Here is a 19,708-nt window from a genome sequence, read left to right on the forward strand (position 1 = left end):
GAACATGATCTTTACTTAATATCCTAATGATTTTTGGCATTAAAGAAAAATCTATCATTTTGACCCATACAGTGTTTTTTTTTTTGGCTATTGCTAAAAATATACCCAAGAAACTTAAGATTGTTTTTTTTTGTCCAGTGTCACATATTTTTAAATGTAATTTATTCCTTTGATGCAAAGCCAAGTTTCAGCATCATTACTCCAGTCTTCAATGTCACATGATCCTTCAGAAATCATTCTATGATTGCAAGGAATATTAACTCACCCAAACTAATTGTATAGCTATGAATATTTTACTCTTCATACCTACAGAGTGAACAATGCTCCAGTATTTGGATATGAAAAAGATGCCGGATCTAGAACTACCATTCGACTCATTTATCCAGAAGGGGCTCCTTCTCAGTCACAAGAATATAAGAGTACTGAAGTGGTGGCTTTGGTGGCTTTCAAGAGTTTAGATTTAGCATGGCTTATCTCTGTAGTAACCAAAGAGCCTTTGGTGAGTAACGCAGAAGTTTTTGGAAAGTATATTCTCATTCTAAAGAGTATTTTGGGAGTTCACTAGTATATAGATTACATTAAAGTTAAAACAAATGGTCATAAATTCAAATAAAAGTATCATTTTTAATTTCTAAAATGTTCTGTCTGTAGAGTTGGTGGTCTAAATTGTGGTTCTGGAAGAATGTAATAGACTCGATACCTCTTCAACCAGAAAATGTCCGCATCCTAAATCCTGAAATCATGTACAGGACTGGACAGGTGCTGCAAACCTATGCAGAGCAACAGAAAAAGGTCAGAACGAAGATGACTTTTCAAATGTGCAAATTCAAACTATAACCATCTTTCAATTCAAAAGGTTACTAGATATAGATATAAACTCTTCCCTGTCTTTCCTTTTGATGAAGGTTTCCTGAGACTTCTTCTAAATCTTCTGCTGAGAGCAATGTCAATTGAAGTCAGTTTCATGTTTTGTTTGTTAGATTGTGCCGACGCTGGGTATAACGGCAGCAGTTCTGGCCCTGCAGATGTGTGATGAGGTGAGTTTAGCTGGATTTGGATACGACCTGCAGCACCCTGGAGCTCTGCTGCATTATTACGGCTCTATCCGCATGGATGCCATGAACACACAGGTAGTTCACGATGTCAGCGCTGAGACCATCTTTCTGCGGGAGCTGGTCAAATCTGGAGTGGTGCGAGACCTCACTGGTGCACTGTGACGACTGCAGAAACTTCCCATGTTTCTAAAAGTTAAGAGAGATGACAAACAGCAGAAAACGGTCCAGAAAGCTGGACTTAAACAGGCAACCTTTAAATGTCAAAAGGCGATAGGATCAATGAATCTCATCATTTTGATGTAGAATTTTCAAAACTGCCATTTTTGGGTAAAATACATCATTGACTATACCCAATAACATACAGTAAAATACAAAGTTATTTTAAACAAGTGAAAATTACTACTTAAACCAAAGCTACTATTATAGACCTTGTTTAAATACAGCTTAATAAAGGATGACAAAAGATTTTATCTTAATAAATGATTATTTACTATTTATTTTTCTTGAAAAACTGATTACATAGTTTGTAAAAACTTTTAATCAGAACATTATGTATAAATAAAAGCAATATTATAGCAAAATACAAATGGCATATTCCTGTTAGTAATAACAATCAGTTCAGTGAAATATCACATATTTTTTAAAAGTGCAGAGGATTAAAAAAAAAAATACAAAACACAAAAACTGTGTGAAGGAGAGAAATCGCTATTTTTGACTGCTGCATAAATAAATGAAAATTATTTCCTTGAATCAAGTGTACGTATTTTTTATTATTATTTTTTACTTTGAAATATCAGTTTCAAAATCATTCTGATGGTACACTTACTTCTAATGAGGAGGCGAATGGCTGTATTATTATTATTCCTACGCTCCGTTATTTGTTTCGCGAAAGGGCGGATTGCTTTATGGCACACACCAAAAAAAAAAAAAAAAAAAAAAGTGCAATTCCGACAGTGAATTCCACTCATTTAACTGCGGGGGGCACCAAAGTCGCAAAAATACACAAAACTACATTTATGCATTTAGCAGACGCTTTTATCCAAAGCGACTTACAATGCATTCAGGCTAACATTTTTTACCATTTTTAACATGTGGTCCCTGGGAATCGAACCCACAACCTTGCGATGCTAACGCAATGCTTAACCACTTGAGCACTAAAACTACAAACTTTAAGAATGCTTAAGACTTAAATTGTACATTTCAGCTTTAATTTTATTTATTATACTTTTTATTACTTATTACTTATTTATTAAGACTGTCCTTTAGATAATTTTTTCAAATTCAGTTTTGTAAATCTGCTAACTAACATTGCTAAGCCAGATACCTGATCAAATCTGGGAAATAACATTTTTAAAAGGTAATTACATTTTTAAAAGGAGTGCTGTCTTTTATTATTTGGTCCTGGTTTTACAAAAATAAACTGTTAATAGCAGACATATTTCTGCATTATAAGCACCTTAAGAACGTTCACTTGCACATTACACTCAGTTTCATTGCAAGTACAAGAAGGGCAGTGTTTGGTTTACTGACACAATATTTTCTGCAATTACTTTAAAAAAGGAAGTGCTTGTGCAGAAAGTTTAGAAAACTCTCCACGTAGGTTACAGATCATGAATAAAGTGAACACGGCTGCATGGACCATAGTCTTTTGAGGGCCGTGTGGGTCACAGGAGTGGGATACGGGTGGGCTCCCACAGTTTACGGGCCAGCTGACTGCAGTGCTGAAGAATATATTCATTGGGAATCACACCCAGATGCACAGTAAACAGTTCATAACACTTCACCACCTCATTCTGATGTTTTTTGCTGTAATACCGCAGCAGCTTCCTATCCCGCCATCAAAACAAAAAGAGTAGAAATAAAATACATGAATTAAAGAAAGTTCATCTGGTGTCATGTAGTATGTTTAGAAATAAGTGTTAGGGTTCCTATTTCATCATGTTTTACAAGAAAATATTATTTTAGTTCTTCCATTTCAAAATGTAACATTTTACTCAATGTTCTACTAGCCATTGCTTTGTAACCTTTTGTGTAATTTACAAGTGATTTCTGAGTGAAAATCATTTCTATATTAATTCTTTATTATCCTATGTCATACCTGTAATAATCACAGGTGAGCATTCCTACTGGAGCGCCATCATCTGGGGAGCTGGGTATGTCTATCACTTCCAGTTTGTAACCCTGTCAAAACATTTAAACCTCATCAGCACCGACCATGTATTTTTCATTAGATATATTCTAGCAACTGTAAAGATGACGCAAACGGCCATTTACCGTTTCATTTTCAAACCACAGGAAGTAACAGTAGAAATAATCCCCATCCCGGAGCGTCACGGTGGTGTAACCCTTTTGCAGATACCGCTGTGCTGTTGCAACAAGACTCCAAACCTGTAAAGAATCATGATGAGAATGGCATAGAATCAGTAACTAGTGAAACTGATTAAATGTTTTTTTAAAGACGTCTCTTTCAAAAGAGACTGCAATTATTTGATTAAAAACCACAGTAAAAACCGTAATATTTCAAAATATTAATGCAATTTACATTAACCATTTTAAGATATCTTAAGATGTAGTTTATTCCTGTAACACAAAGCGGAATTTTCAGCATCATTACTCCAGTCTTCAGCGACACACGATCCTTAAAAAATCGTTCTAATATGCTGATATCTTTACAATAAATATTCCATGAAACAAGCACAAAAACACCTTGTTCTTTACGAAGTCAGCTAGAGGCCCCTTTCCGAGCTCGGAGACGGTGCGATCGGTCACATTTAGGGAGGGTGCAATCATCTGACCATTTGAACGATCCACATAGATAAAGTGGATGAGACCTGGAAACTCTTCCAAATATGTGAGACCATTGTTAAAGATTATAATAATGTCACATGACAAGAGAAGAATGATTCAAGATTGAAGTGTGAATGCAACCCATCTAAATCGATCGAAGGGAGGATAGGCAACCAAAATACTCATGGTAGAAAAAAAGGATATGACACCATTGTGATATTTCTTTTGCTTTTCACCAGCAGAAAATCCTTCCAGTCCATTAACTTCTCTCTGCAACAAATGTAAGAGAAACGTTTTTTTATTTAACGTTAAGGCACATTAAAGGAAATATCCTTCAGTACTATTGAAGTGTATGTTCAGACATACTGGACCATGCTCAGAGCTCGTTCTTGAAGATGAGGAGCCAATCGCTGACTGCCCATGCACTCAGCTGCAAAAAACTGCCTGTACACTCCACACAACTGAGTCTTCATGTTTCGACAAGAGGGCAGCAAACTGCAAAACAACAGATCAATGGTCACATTTTATTTTAGTGTTCCTGTAGCTCAATTGGTAGAGCATTGCCTTATCAAGCGCAAGGTTGGGGGTTCGATTCCCCGGGAACACCTGATAGGTAAAAATTGATAGCCTGAATGCACTGTAAGTCGTTTTGGATAAAAGCATCTGCTAAATGCATAAGTCTAAATAAGTCTAAATTTTGACTTTACCCAAGATCAAATGAGTGAATTTATCCTAAAATGAGTTTTGTAGTTTATTAATAAAGAGAACCGCACTTACTCTCTTGTGAATCCAGATCCTGATCTGCTGAACGCCTTGTTCTTAAAGTCTGTCCACGCATTTTGAAGTTGGGAGGTCTGAATATATAAATGAAGAGTCAAGTTTTCAACAAAATATATATATATATATATTATAGCTACAGGGTTCCCACCATTTCTGACCAATACATTTCCGAAACTAAATAAACAATGCTAATAAATAGAATTATTCAGAACTGAAAAACTATTCAACTTTAAATCTCTAGCTCTTGCACATTGTAAAGTGGATCTGATGAAGTGTGTGCTCTGTTGTCCACTGACCTGAATGTCCATGCTGGCCCAGGTTTTGATTAACTTTTCCAGTCTGCTCCGCTGCTCCTGGACAGAGGGCTGACCCCGCATGGCCGCAGCCCCTTCATGGCCCTCACATAACCTCTTCTCTAACTTCACGAAAGCTTCCAGGAAGTAGCATACAGATGTTGCCACATGACTGTTGGGAATCTGTTGATATGCATGTGTAAATAAAATTTAAAATTGAGCTAGCAACTCCATACATTTATGTAAAACCTACATGATCATGTTAGTTAGCATGATTTGAAAACGATCCTAAAGAGCATCTTGTGCTTCAATAGAATTAAAAACAGTGTCTGTACAAATGTGCTCTTAAAAAAAAAGAAAAAGAAAAAAAACAAGACATATATACAGTGCAAATTGTCTTTGCTTTATAGGTCTAATAATGACCTATAATCACCTTGGTAAGCAGCACTAGAGTTATTCCCGGCCAGAGAGGTAGGCAATACATGGAGTGAGGCATGGGACACTCTTTGGCTTCCAGGAATACCCTATATGGGGCTGAAGGGTCAGGGATTGGAGCTTCAAGAGTTTGCAGACTGTCCTCTGCCATCTAAAATCATAAGACCTTACATATGTGAGAAACTCTTCTATAAATACACATCATACACCATCTTTACAAAGCTTGAATGTTTGGTACGATTTATGTTATTGATTTTTGTTTAATTTATTTGATCAAAAATATAGTCCAAAACCGGAATTTAGTAAAATATGTATTTTAAATATTATTCTATTGATTGATATATTATTTATTTCAATTTAAAATGTTTGGTTTGAATATATTTTCAAATGTAATTTATTCCTGTGATGCAAAGCTGAATTTTCAGCATCACTACTCCAATTTTCAGTGCCACAGGATCCTTCAGAAATCATTCTAATATGTTGATTTGCTGATCAAGAAAGATTTCTTATTATTATTAGCTGAAAAATTTTGTGCTACCTTATCATATTTGATAAGGTTAATGTTTGTTAAATGTTTTATATTTAAACAAATGTATTGTATTAGGTTATATAAGTGTGTGTGTAAATATTATATATATTAAAACAATGTTCATATATTTCTTTCATTTTAATAAATTTTATAGATTAAAGATTTTTTGTTAGATTATTTTTAGATTATAAAATATTTTAGATTTTTGTGAAAGTACTCTTTATAATCTAAGCACCACTCAGAATACCTATATATTTACCCCCCCCCCCTTTGGGTTGTTTTACTTGTTTTCAGGATTCTTTGAAGAACAAAAAGTTTTAAGATACTGACTTACAAACTGCTGAACATAAACAGATCGTATTACAGTGAGGGAAAAACAGATAGCTCACCTGAACGTCAGGATCAACAAACTGGAAGACAGGAGGACTGTCACCTCTTTGTCGGACTATGCATTAAAGACATAAAAATATTCACACATGCAGCTTGTAATTATATACCACCAATCATTTCAGAAAACTGATCCGAATGTCACTGCATTAGATACAAAGTTTATGCATTTTTGTCACCTGATTCCCGTTCAGGAGGAGAGGGCTCAGGTGTGTAGAATGCCTCAGGAACTGAACTGCTTTCTAACTCCTAAGAATACAGAAAACATTTAAGACCTTAATGAAGAAAAAAAACAACAACTGTGACTATAAGCAAAAGATATCAAACCTCAGAAGTGTCATCTAGGTTGATTTTGCTGGGATAAAGATCCTGCACCAGGATGATCAGAGCCAGGAGATCAGAGGGGTATAGATTGCTGGCATTTCGACTGCACAAAAAGTAAGAAATCGGAGATCACTTCAAAGTTCACTGTGGCACAATATTGTCACCTCCTTCTGATGTTGAGGTCAAAACATCATGGTTTCAGTCAGCGTATGCTGTACCTGGAGTAGAAGGCCAGCAGTTTGGTGTGCACCAGTATGAAAGCATGTAGCACCTCCTCGCCCATTCTGTCCATGTTGCTGTTGATCTGCTGCACTAGACGACGCTCTAGAAACTCAATGCACTGCTCACAAAGGGTCGGGTGGATCAACCTTTCCACCGCCTGAACAGAGGCAGAAAACTTTTCATACACAATCTAAAACTAGCATGAAACTAATTAAAAAACAGCACTTCCACACACCTCTACTAAAAAGCTTTGGTCATTCTCTCGCAAGCGGCTGTATGTTTCCAAGAGGCTTCGTAGCTTCTTCCATAAGCGGTTCCGTTGCTCTGTATCTTGAGGGCGCAATCTGACAAATAAAACGTTTTAATTATTATTATTTTTTTGTATAGGTTTCAGTTCAAATAATAATAATGTGAAGTGAAATCCAATGAGACTAGTTATACTAATATACTACAATCTGGGGTTGAACTGAAAATGCAGTTCTCACTCTTTCCTCAAGAGGGAACCGCTCAACGTCACCATGCCAAACATGATTTCTGTGAGTTTCTTCATCACAAAGATCTTCCTCTTCAAATCCTCTTCGGTCTCATCTCCGTCTCCATTCACAGCAATGTACAGACATTCCTCAAACTGCATGACAGAGAGCAACATCAGCATGCTGGTGTCAGATTGATTTGAATCATTTAAAAAGTTGGGAAATGTTATAGTATAAGAGTTTGAAAAATACACATTATTTCTTAAAAAGGAGGGGGGGGGGGGTCTATAGAATATAAATAACTTATATTGTTAAATTTCATTAAATGGCTTATATATTAAGTTAGATCATATGATTCTTTCATCCTGCTGTGGATTACCTGATGCAGAACGTAGATATGATTGTTTTCTGTACTGAAGGAGGTGTAATTTTCCCCGAGCCGGTCCACCATGGTGCTACAGGAGATGATGATGGGTGCGAAGAGAGTGTTAATGCTGTCCTCAAATGCAGGCAGCTGAGAACACATGAAAAATAATATTAATAAACATTCAATATTCCACACTTACATGCATGTATGCACACATATACAGTACATATCATAATATATCATAAAAGATTATATTAAATATTTTTCTATGTTTAAAGATCTCTGTTTCATGTTTCTTTAAGTCAGATAGGATTCATTCTGAACATCTCACTCGTTCTCCTTCCTCCTGGGAAACTCCATACTGCCCCTGAACCCGCTGCTCGAACTCGGTGTCAGTCCAGTAGAACAGAACCTCTGCGCTCTCATTGGCCACCAGAAGACACTTCATTTTACCTGAACACAAATGCAATTATTAGAAGAAGAGTTCATCCTAGTTACTGTATCTTTCACTTTGCAAAATTCTAACAGGGCTTCATTTACACATCAGTCTCATAAACTTCTCAATGCACCTATGGTCCTAAAAATAACCTAATTATTTGTAATTGAATCCTATATTACAAACAATAATATATGCATTTTATTTATTAAAGGGACAGAATGAATCCTAATGGGATAACCGCTTCTTGAAGACACCAAAATGACTTAAAAACAAATATTTCAGGAATTTTAAATCAATATCGGTACTTCCTTAATCTTTCAGTAAGAATTGTTCCTAAATAATACAATGCAAACAAGTGCACAATTCCTTATTGGACGATACTGTGGTCGCATCTAAACTGCAACAAAAGCCCACACCACACCTCTCGGTTCCTCCAGAAAGAAACTAAAGCTCACGATCCAAATGATGCCCAATTCACAGAAAGCCATAAAATTCAGCGAGAACTTTTTGCAATACACCTTCTAGTTTACATATGTTTTATTAAAGTAAACTTACTATTTTAAAGTTCACTTCTGCAACAGAAAAGTATCATTGCGAATGAATCCTGATCCAGTTGGTAGATCACAGAATAACAAACAGTTTTTGTAAACTGTGAACTGAAGCAGCGCTTCCGTAATGTGTGTGTGAGAGCGTCACGTGATGTGATGATCAGCTGCGAGCGCGCGACACGTCTGGAATTCAGATCATGCGCAGCGGATCTGAAGCGCGTGACTCCTTTACTACTCATTCACATAATAAACTAATTCAAACTCTTTCTTTCTTTATTTAAAGAAGAAGAAAAAGATTTAATTGCCTAGTTTTGATACCGTATCAAGGAAAGTGGATAAAACAGTAAGTTACACATTAAAATATTAAGAAAGATTGAAACAGTGTTTTTTGTAAAACATAATCCAATAATCTTTAAAAAGTCACGAAAAGTCACTTTAAAAGTATAAAAAATATATGTATAAAACAAAGATGCTCCTAGGCATACACTTCTTTCTTTCTTTCAGTTTTTTCCTGTATGTACTTTTGAATAAATATTTTGGTGCTTTGACCTTTTCTTTGTTCAGTTTATGACACACACATGTAGGAATTTAACATTGTATCAACTTTAACCCTCTATGTAATTGGCTTATGCATAGTATAAACACCATGAAATCCACCATCTTGGTTTGAGGGGGATGGGTTCTGGCTACTCCAAATAGGGTCAAAAGTATAAACATTTTCACGCTGGGTTTGGTTACAGTATGCATGGCAAAGCCAGGGAAGTCACGCAAAGGTAGTTTGACTCTTCGCAGAGCTCCAGTCCACATCATATACAGAGAAAGACACGTCACATTTCATTATGTCTGTATATGAATCCATGCTGCTGATTGTCAGCTTTGATCAGATGACAAAGACCTACCTGCTTGCTTCACGAGGATCATGCATATTCATAATTAAACCAAGGTTGCAGGTCAGTCAGGACATTTTGCCCTGGCACAACAAAACTTAAATGTGCACCTAGAGGTTTTTTGTTTTTTGTTTAAGAAAACATTAAGTTATTATTTTATTTTTATTTTATTTTATTTTATGCAAAATTCTCTTTTTCTTGGTCCAAATATATTCTCTGGAAATAATTGTTAATGCAGTATTGCATCTCAAATAAATTAATCTTTGTTTAAAATGTTATTTGATTTTATATTTATCAAAGTCAAACATTACAATATATATATATATATATATATATATATATATATATATATATATATATATATATATTCATTGTATTTTATTTATTTATTTACTCAATCATCATTAATTCATTTATTTATTTGCACTTTAAATTAGTGGCCAAGTTAGTGACTACTAAAATGATCTTGAGGTCTAAATTTCAATAAATTAACAATTCTCAATATACATGGGCGTACAATTTAGTAGAGAGGCTAGTCCCTACCAGTATCAACCAGCCTGAGAAGTTAATGTAAATAGCCTACGCTAAAAAAAAAAACGGTGTTGTGGCTAGAAGGGAGACACCTCCGACCCGGAAACTAACAATGAAATGTAATTTTCTAGATTAGATGTAATGTTTTTAGATTGTTTTTATTATATTGTGTTTTATTAATGTCTACATCTAACCCAACACTTAATCTACCCATTTCAATACTGCCAAAAAATTTTTTTTGATTTGTAACTTCGGAGTTTTCGTGAATCTTTTGATTCAGATCAGAACTTCAGAGTGGGTTCGCTGATCCGCGATATGCTCCGTGCGCCAAAGTCTCTTAAATGATGATTTATGAATCTTTTGATTCAGATCGGAACTTCGGTGCGAGTTTCTTTTTTAAATTAAACAGTTTGTGTCTGTTTAAAATTAAACAGTATGAAACATTAGGCAGTACAGTTATAAAACAAAAACAAAAAGAAAAAAGAAAAAAATACAAAACCATTTAAGAAAATTAACCATGGTCTTATTATAGTAAAAGTATTAGTCTTTTTTTTTTTTTTTTTATAAACACCATGGTTAAACTATGGTTAGTTTAGAAAAACCTTGGTTAATTAGTTTACCATGGTTTAACTATAGTAAACATGTTTTGTTTTTGTTTATTTCACCTTAATAGGACACATGAATATAGAAGTGCAGTTTTCACTGCTTTAGGTTTAACAGAACTTAGTTTCAATATGTCTACAGGTTTAGAGCCAGATTTTTATGTATGTGAAATTTAGCAAGCAGTAAACACAAATTAATTAAGTTATATTTTCCAATATTCTCTTACAAAGTTTAGTCAAACAACCCAAAGAAAAAATCTTTTAAACAGAAAGAAATGTCACTAACAAAATGAGATTAGGATCATAAAAAAAATGTGACCAAAATTTCTCTGTGTGGGTACATTGCCAAAAAAAACCTATATGACATCTTCATCAGAAGAGTGACAAAAAAGCACCTAATTTCAATATCTGAGTTATATTATAATCACGCCCATAAGCTTTTTGTAAAATTTGGAATAACTCATTACTGTTTGAGTTCTGTTGAAGAGTTGTACCTCTTCATAAGGATAGAATTAGTTTCCAAAGTTGGACATCACATGTTATGATTTTCAAGGGCATGAAATATAATAGGACATCATGACATGTCCAGGTCCCTACAAATTTCGGCGACTACTCAATTGTCCCTAGCAATAATTTTGATCAAATGATTAGGCCTAAATATCTCTTGTCCACAGTTATGTCCCCACCGATGCCAAAATCAAACCTTCACCCTTGTTAATATCTAATGCAATATTTACATCTTAAATAAATTACTCTTGGCTTGACAATTTATTTGGTTAAATATGTAAAAATTATAATTTATTTTAGTTGCAGTTTGCAGTGCAGGTTAGTGACCACTTTGATGGTTCTTGTGTTCTAAAGTTCAGTAAATATGTAAAGGCCTGCTGCGTCATGTCAGACTTTGTGACTCTTGACCAAGTGTGAATGAGTCTGGATTCTGTTTATGAGTGAACCACGTTGAGTGTGTTAAGATGAACCAAATGTGAACTGCAGGCATGTTTTGTTTTATAACATGAAGTTAATTTTTTATGCACTTTAGTGCAGTTAACAGGTAGTATGTTCATTTAATGACTGCATAAAGGCGATGTATTTTGGTTTGCTCCAAATACATAACGTATTTACATGGCTATATAATTTAAAACAGGTCTTGAACCAGCTTTGATGAGAAGAGATCAAAATTCCCTTTATCTAAATCTGAGTTTCATTCAGGTGCAAATGGTTCTCATCACTTAGTACTGCACATGATTGTTCTGACACCACAGTTCGCTCTCATTCCTCAACAAAGTCTTGTCCCAGCTGCTTGGAAAGGGAACATCTGCTGGTGTACACGCTGCAAACTGGCTCCTTCCCTTTGTGAACCCTCCAGCGCTGAGATGAGGACCCTGCCGAGCCTTTGAAGACTAGCGAGTTGATCTTCTCCCCCTGACCTGATGAGACATAAAGCTCTCAGTCTTGGGTTACTAGTTGCAGCGCACTGTCACAATTTATTTCTGTACTTCTTTGTGTTCAGGCTCTTGTATAAATCACCGAGCTCTTAGCTTGCTTTTATCCTGCTATCGTGCACTCCTGAACATGTGCTGGAATACTACAATGCAGCTTAAATCTCACAGGACAGTCTCTTAAAGAGTCATACCATACATTGTTCGTACTTGTTCAGTTTTCCTTTCATATTTGTATTATAATACTAATATTGTACAAATACAATTCTATAATTCCCATTGTAGCTCAGATTATTTTTAAAGGCTAAAAAAAGCCTGGTTTCATAAACAGAAGCCAAGTACATTCACACATGATCAAGAGTCACAAAGTCTGACAAGCTTACTTAAATTTAGACCACAAGAACCACCAAACTTTCATAAACGTACACTGCAAAAAATAAATAAATAAAATAAAATGGATAGTTTTCTTAGCATTTTTGTCTTTGTTAAATATCAAACCAAATACAATGTATTGAACCCTGGTTCCTTGAAGGAAGAAGACGCTGCGTCGAGCACTTTGGGGAACGTCCCTGACGAGACCGACTCTGAATATCATTTGCAATCTGTCCAACGGAAGGGCGTGACATCACGGGCAGGGTGACGTAGCGACCAGGAAGCTATAAAAGCACATGCCGTGCAGCTGGCTTTAGCTTCGAGTAGGGAAGCAAGCACCGGCAGGGGTGCCGGGAGTATGGCTCTGCAACGCAGCGTCTCGTTCCTTCAAGGAACCAGGGTTACATTCGTAACCTTAAGACGTTTCTTTTCAGGAACTCAAGCTGCGTCGAGCGCTTTGGGGAACGATGTGCCCACGCTGCCAGACTTCCAAATGCCTGCCTAGTGTGTATCCGAAGAGCACAGCTAAGGCGAGAGAACAGAAGAGCCCGTAGTGGCTCGCATATCAAGGTCATAAAATCTGACAAATGTAGAGGGCGTGGACCACCTCGCAACGTTGCAGATGTCCAAGAGGGACACACCTGCTGAGAAGGCCTTCGAGGCCGTCATACCCCGAGTGGAGTGAGCCTTGGCACCCAAAGGAAGGGGAAGACTAGAGGACTCATAGGAGACGTTGATAGCCTCGACTATCCAACGACTTAGTCTGCTTGGAGGCAGGAGACCGCTTTTTAGGAGGACCGTGGCAAACAAGCAATTGGTCGGATTTTCTCCACAGGGCAGCTCTGTGGACGTATGCGTCCAGTGCTCGCACTGGACACATACAATTTAGCTTTTTCTGGTCTGGCTCCCGAAAGGGAGGAGGGCAGAAGGCCAGCAGTATAATAGGTTGTGGTGTAACAGAGGGAACCTTCGGAACATAACCCGCTCGAGGGTATAAGAATGCTTTGGCCATACCAATGGCAAAGTCTAGGTAAGTAGGGGCCACCGAAAGGGCCTGAAGATCTCCAACTCTCTTTAGCGAGGTGATTGCCCGTAACAGGGCAGGCAGTTTTAAGCGTCAGATGTCTATCTGAGATGTCTTGTATTGGCTCGAATGGAGCTTTACAAAGAGCCTCTAAAACCACAACCAAATCCCAGGGGAGAACACGGGATCGTACTGGCGGTCTCTGCACCATGAGGTGAAGAGTTTCCACCTCAGGGCGTACAGTTTCCTCGTAGAGGGAGCTCTGGACTGGAGGAGGGTCTCAACAACCTCAGTTGAGAGACCGGATTCTATGAGCTGTGCACCCTCAGGGGCCACACCCACAGTTTCCACAGCTCCGGGCGAGGGTGAATTATCGTGCCCTGTGCCTGTGAGAGTAGGTCTGTCCTGATCGGTATCTCCCACGGAGAGCCGTCGAGGAGCGAGATTAGATCTGCGAACCATACTCGGCCTGGGCAGGGCAACTAATAACAGACGGACCCCATCCTGGCGTACTCTCGCCAGAACTCTCGGGAGCAGAGCGATAGGGGGAAATGCTTACAGATGAAGCCTCGGCCAGGTCTGTACCATAGCGTCCAGTCCCAGAGGAGCTGGATGAATTAGAGAGAACCAGAGGGGACATTGCGATGTCTCCTGAGTCGCAAAGAGGTCCACCTGGGCTGTGCCAAACACTCCCATATCTGCTTCACCACCTCGGGGTGAAGTGTCCATTCCCTGGGCCTCGGCCCCTGCCTCGACAGTATGTCTGCTCCCACATTCAATCTCCCAGGAATATACACTGCTCTGAGCGAGAGGAGTTTGCCCTGGGATCACAGAAGGATCTGGTGTGTCAGCTTGTACAAGGGGCATGAACGCAGACCCCATAGGTGATTGATATAAGAGATCACTGATGTGTTGTCGGTGCGCACCAAAACATGGTGACCTCTCAGGTCTGGGAGGAAATGTTTCAATGCTCGATAGACTGCTAGCATCTCTAGGCAATTAATGTGCCATGTCAGATGGCAACCACTCCAAAGACCGCGGGCAGGGTGGCCACTCATGACCGCACCCCAACCGGTGAGGGACGCGTCTGTCACTAGCGTTACATGGCGACAAAGAGCTCCCAGCACCGGGCCCTAATTCAAGAACTAAAGATTCTCTTTAGTGGCGCGGAGGGAGAGATCAGCGGTCTTTCTAAGCTCTTCAATATCTTCAGACTTGATCCTCTCCCCCTCGTCGATATCTCCCAGCAGGTCGGCCTGATATGCTTGCAGGACTGCCATGGTGTGAAGGCAAGCCCCAGCCTGACCTGCTGCCACATAACCTTTGCCCATCAGCGAAGATGTCACTCTAAGAGGCTTAGTGGGCAATGTCGGAGCCTTTAGAGATGATGCCGACCCGGGCGACAGATAGCCCGCGAGTGTCTGTTCGACCTGTGGCACCGCTCTATAACCCCACTCTCCCAGCCCCATCACGTTTCCATAGTATAGTAAATCGGCCCGAAGAGTCGGGTCGAATATGGATGATTCCACGATCTTGATACTTCGTCTTGGAGATCGGGAAAGAATGGTAGGCTCCGACGTGGAGGTGGTTGCCTCGGCCACAGAAAGTGTTCATCTAACTTGTTTCTCTGCGGCTCAGAATGTTTCTCAGCAGGCCATTCGATGTTTAACTTATCGACTGCGCGCATAACCACTTCCAAAAGCTCCTCATATTGGGGCGACAGGGGTGGCGAATCCCCAGCAACAGTCTCCACATTGACCTCCTCGGAGGAAGAGCTGATCCCTCACCCTGAGGGGAAGAAACCGACGAGCGTGCTTCCGAACCCAGGGTTTGGGCGCCAGATCTGGCAGATGAGAAAGGAGATAAGGACTGGCCCATCTCCTCGCCTCGGCAGAAGCGGGGCCAGCACCGCGGGGAACGCTGGTGAAGGCTCCCTCCTCGAAGAGAGCCCTCCGGGATCGAAGCGTCCGCATTGGCAATCGTTCACAATGCGGACAGTTGGCCCCCTCGAGAACCGACTCAGCGTGCTTCGATCACAGGCAAGCCACGCACAAATTGTGTGTATCCCCACCCGTGATGTAGCGAGGACAGGAAAGAAACACACAATCTGTAACATGGCTTGGATTCGCCCCTCACATGCTTGGTCTTTGTCTTTACTTTTGGCATATTGAGCTGTTCTACACACAGAACGCTTGCTGACAGACGCGAAGCTGAAGCCAGTTGCACGGCACGTGCTTTTATAGCTTCCTGGTCGCTACGTCACCCTGCCCGTGACGTCACGCCCTTCCGTTGGACAGATTGCACAGGATATTCAGAGTCGGTCTCATCAGGGACATTCCCCAAAGCGCTCGACGCAGCTCAAGTTCCTGAAAAGGAAATTTAATTTACTGAAATTTGGAACACAAAAACCATCAAAGATGTCACTAACTTTTAAGAACATACAAATTCAATTAAAAATTAAGTGTTCTTAACATTTTTGTTTTTGTTAAATATAAGACCAAATAACATTTTGAACCAAGATTTCATTTATTTCAGATAAAAGAATTACATTAGAATTTAAGAATAACTATAATTGACAGAAAAATGTAGACTAGAAGGACCATCAGTAGTCACTAACTTTAACTTACATTGTAATAAATAATAAAATAAAATATAAAATGAATAGTGTTCTTTGCATTTTCGTCAAACCAAATAAAATGTCAAACAGAAATTAATGAAATTTCAGATGTAAAATTACAAAAGAATTGTTTTCATTTACTGCAATTAATATATTATATAATGTACTGCACATATAAAAATGCACAAATAAACATTTTTCCAATTGTTTTATTTATATATTTTGACAAAAAATAATATTCAGACAACCATTTCCATATTAAAATAATGCTCTTTAACTGAAAAAAATATTAACAACTCTAAATTTGCAATAAACACATTTAAGGAGAAAAATAGCTTGTGAAAGTGTCATTATACAAATCAAAGACCGTATAAATCTCTAAAATCAATAGAGTCTTCCAAATCTAAGGAAATACTATGATGCTGACAGAATTATTGAACCTAGAAAATCAAACCGCTGTCATAACCAAGCCAGAGGAGGGGGGGGGGGGACTTTTTATAGAATTCACAAAAACCATTTGAAAGCTGAATCACTATATAAATATATCTATTTTTTAATTTTTATTTTTTGCATTGTGACTGAGTGACCAAAGAATATACAATGTAAAACATTGTGATACACAAATGTGCATACTGTGAGCAATGAAATACATTTGAAATTCAAAGGGCAGTTTCATTGCTAAACATTTAAATCAGTCTCTGCTGTTTGTTTTACAAAAAGTACAATATAATTATCTGCCAATGTGGACGAAAGTCAACTGTTTATATATACACACACACTCATAACCAAACATATACATTTATATAAATAATATTTATAGAGCAAGGAAGCACACAGTTTAAATCGAAAACCAATTGTATGTACATTTATTAATATAAAAAAGTTTGTACCTGTACAAAAACATATGCTTAATTTTAATTAAGGCAGCTAGCAGCAAAAATGAATCGCTGTACATGGGATTTATAGTGGCCCTAAAAGTATATGCAAAATTTGGTGACAATTAAAATGTTTTCAAAAACAAATATTAAAAAAAGACAAAATATCAAGCCAAATGGGAATTTTTCAGAATGTATGATACAGAATATGTCTTTGCCATTTTTTTTACATCACTTGACAAATTTCATTTTGTGAAATATATTGCTTGAAAAATAACTACCACTTGAACTGATACAATGTGTAAAAGTAATAACATTTTAAGTGTGACTTAATTGTCACCTTCCAGGGCCCCAGTATTAATAATATAGCAGAAGAAATCTGGAAAACTAAGCTCAGGTTCACAATGTTATAGCAAAAAAAAAAAAAAAATGCTTTGAACATGACGCTAATGGACAAGCTAATTTCCTGAGCTCTGCAACAACTTTATGATACACAGTTCTTCATAAAGCAAAACGATGCCTTCAAAAACTCCCTGCTCTTTCCTTACAGCTTCAAAGGAGTCTGAGCAATTGGAAATCAAACATGTAAACATCATAAATATAAGGCAGTATTTCTCAGAGAATCGATAAAGATTGCATAAAGATTGTGTGTTATGTTAATCCTTTCTAATTTAGCAATAAAATATAAGGATGTTTTAGTAAATATCTATATATCTTTCTGTAGTACCTTCATCATTGTACAGTTTGACATGATAAAGCAGCAACTAAAAAAAATAAAAAAATAAAAATGGGTCAGAGAACCAAAGACTGCAAGCTGTTTTTTAGGCCATGGGTCAGTGTTAAAAGTTATAAAGATGGCTTTAAATAGGAGGTTATATTTACTGTCCTGCGATGAAAAAGAAAGTTTACGGGTCAAGATTTGGCCGTGTGCTTTAGAACTCAGAATCCAAAAAAGTACACAAAAGAGATGTAATTCAGATCAAACTGTTATTTGCACGATGAGATTTAGCAGGATAAACCTCCTTTCTCTGTCCTGACACAGCAAGCATAGTTCTAAGACTTGCAACCCTAAGCATGACCTACCTTTAAAATGATTGGTTGAAAGAACAATTTTCAAGCCCCCTAAATCTAACCCTAAAATCTGATTGGCTGTCAAGCTGGAATGTTGTTTAAGAACCAACAAGGATGTTGATCCAGGAACACGTCCTACTCGGCTAAATCACATTAAGCTGACAGACAGGCCCACACAGAATCCGCACCCACAGAACTCCGGAGAATTGAAACGGCTGTCGCTTGCGTCCTGTGCATTTTCATCATTCAAATATTTTGGCTGATCTGATAATGTTCCTAGCTACCAATGAGAATGTAGTGCTGTCATATCTGTTTAACACATTTTACCATGTTCAAACCCATTGCACAGATTTTCCCACAAAATGACCGCAGAAAATGTGAAACCGGTCCGATTCTGATCGATCTACTTCATAATCGTCATACCGCATCTGAACCGCACATTGGCACTGGGTTCATAGCTTACGCTGGTCTTCAACATCGGATTACAAAGCTCTCCGTGAAGCACTTCATTACACTCCTGCAACCGAAAGTGACAAAAAAACACAAAAGGGCAACCAAAATACATTCACTTTCCACAAGTCAAGCTTTTTTTGTGGTTAAAAAAAAAGAGGAGAAATGTTGTTGGAAGCATTCAGTGCAACCCTTGCTTGAACCAAGGAGTCTCTTCCACGTCTCTGTGGGCTTATAAAAAGAGGAGAAGGCCACGAGGATGGTCTGAGGTTGGTCAGTGTGTGTTATCTTCGGCAGGCGTAGGCGTTAATATTCTTGATCACGTAGAAGCCGATGGATACAGGTGGCATGGCTATCGTTCTTCCTGCCCTGAGTGTCCGTGGCTTCAGCTCAGGGAACGTCTCATTGTCCACCATACGCAAGGGCTCTCCGTTCAGCTGCACAGACCTGCGGAGCAAAGATTTATATCAGTATATCAATGTGAGAACTGTAATGGGCTTTTAGATATATAAATGAGTTCATTTGAAATCAAATATCATTTTAGACAAAAGTAGCTGGTTATAGGACCCAGTTAAGAGTCTCCAATAACAGTAAATTCTCTGATCCCACGCTAGGGGGCGCTACAGCTGCATTACCGACCTTATAGAGAACACAAACAACCCGATTTGAGAGTGTTTGGAACAGCTGGATGCCACACACAACTGTACAAATGTTTGGGATTTGTACGATTTAAAAAAAAACTTTCTTGCTCACCAAGGTTGCATTTACTTAGTCAGCTTTACTGCATAAAAATACTGTAAAAATTGTAATATCTCAAGTATTAAACTGTTTTCTATTTTCATCGTTTAATTGATTTCTGTAAAGCTGAATCTTTCAGTGTCATCACTTCAGTCCTCAGTGTCACATGATCCTTCAGAAATCATTTTAACATGCTGATTTGCTGCTCAAGACATAGGCTACTAATTATTATTATCAGTGCTGAGAACAGTGCTGCTGTATTTATTTTGGGGGGGAACCATGAAACCCTATATATATATATATATATATACACATTTACTATTATTGGTTTGGAGAGACTTTTGTAAAGAAAGAAACCGTCCTGACCATTTCCTATAGTTCTACACTTCCAGCAGACGTCTGGATGATCCGACCCATCACCTCATCTTATCTTATGGTTCCACAGACTGAAATGATCAGGAAG

General features: G+C 38.0%; 3 protein-coding genes across 3 annotated transcripts in view; 1 reads left to right on the forward strand and 2 right to left on the reverse strand.

Moving 5' to 3' along the window:
- st3gal7 (ST3 beta-galactoside alpha-2,3-sialyltransferase 7) overlaps positions 1–19,708 on the forward strand; it is a 44,099-nt gene that overhangs the window by 2,709 nt on the left and 21,682 nt on the right. Inside the window, exons 5-7 of the mRNA XM_059565830.1 lie at positions 313–499; positions 652–792; positions 981–1,314. Coding sequence (XP_059421813.1) covers positions 313–499; positions 652–792; positions 981–1,217 — 565 coding nt within the window. The 3' untranslated portion in view covers positions 1,218–1,314. The remainder of the gene's footprint in view (positions 1–312; positions 500–651; positions 793–980; positions 1,315–19,708) is intronic.
- hps1 (HPS1 biogenesis of lysosomal organelles complex 3 subunit 1) lies at positions 2,223–8,810 on the reverse strand. Its single transcript, XM_059565828.1, has 18 exons — positions 8,647–8,810; positions 7,984–8,105; positions 7,665–7,799; positions 7,298–7,440; positions 7,048–7,156; positions 6,809–6,969; positions 6,594–6,693; positions 6,446–6,515; positions 6,269–6,324; positions 5,349–5,501; positions 4,919–5,098; positions 4,620–4,696; positions 4,209–4,337; positions 4,047–4,112; positions 3,762–3,906; positions 3,330–3,443; positions 3,154–3,236; positions 2,223–2,882 (listed from the first exon to the last, which is right to left on the reverse strand). The coding sequence occupies exons 2-18, from the start codon at positions 8,098–8,100 to the stop codon at positions 2,720–2,722; spliced, it is 2,001 nt and encodes a 666-aa protein (XP_059421811.1). The 5' UTR covers positions 8,101–8,105; positions 8,647–8,810; the 3' UTR covers positions 2,223–2,719.
- The window catches only part of hpse2 (heparanase 2), a 76,143-nt gene continuing 73,103 nt past the window's right edge, over positions 16,669–19,708 (reverse strand). The window contains exon 12 of the mRNA XM_059565829.1: positions 16,669–18,954. Coding sequence (XP_059421812.1) covers positions 18,792–18,954 — 163 coding nt within the window. The 3' untranslated portion in view covers positions 16,669–18,791. The remainder of the gene's footprint in view (positions 18,955–19,708) is intronic.

Source organism: Carassius carassius, chromosome 14 (assembly GCF_963082965.1).
Source record: "Carassius carassius chromosome 14, fCarCar2.1, whole genome shotgun sequence".
Classification (NCBI taxonomy): domain Eukaryota; kingdom Metazoa; phylum Chordata; class Actinopteri; order Cypriniformes; family Cyprinidae; genus Carassius; species Carassius carassius.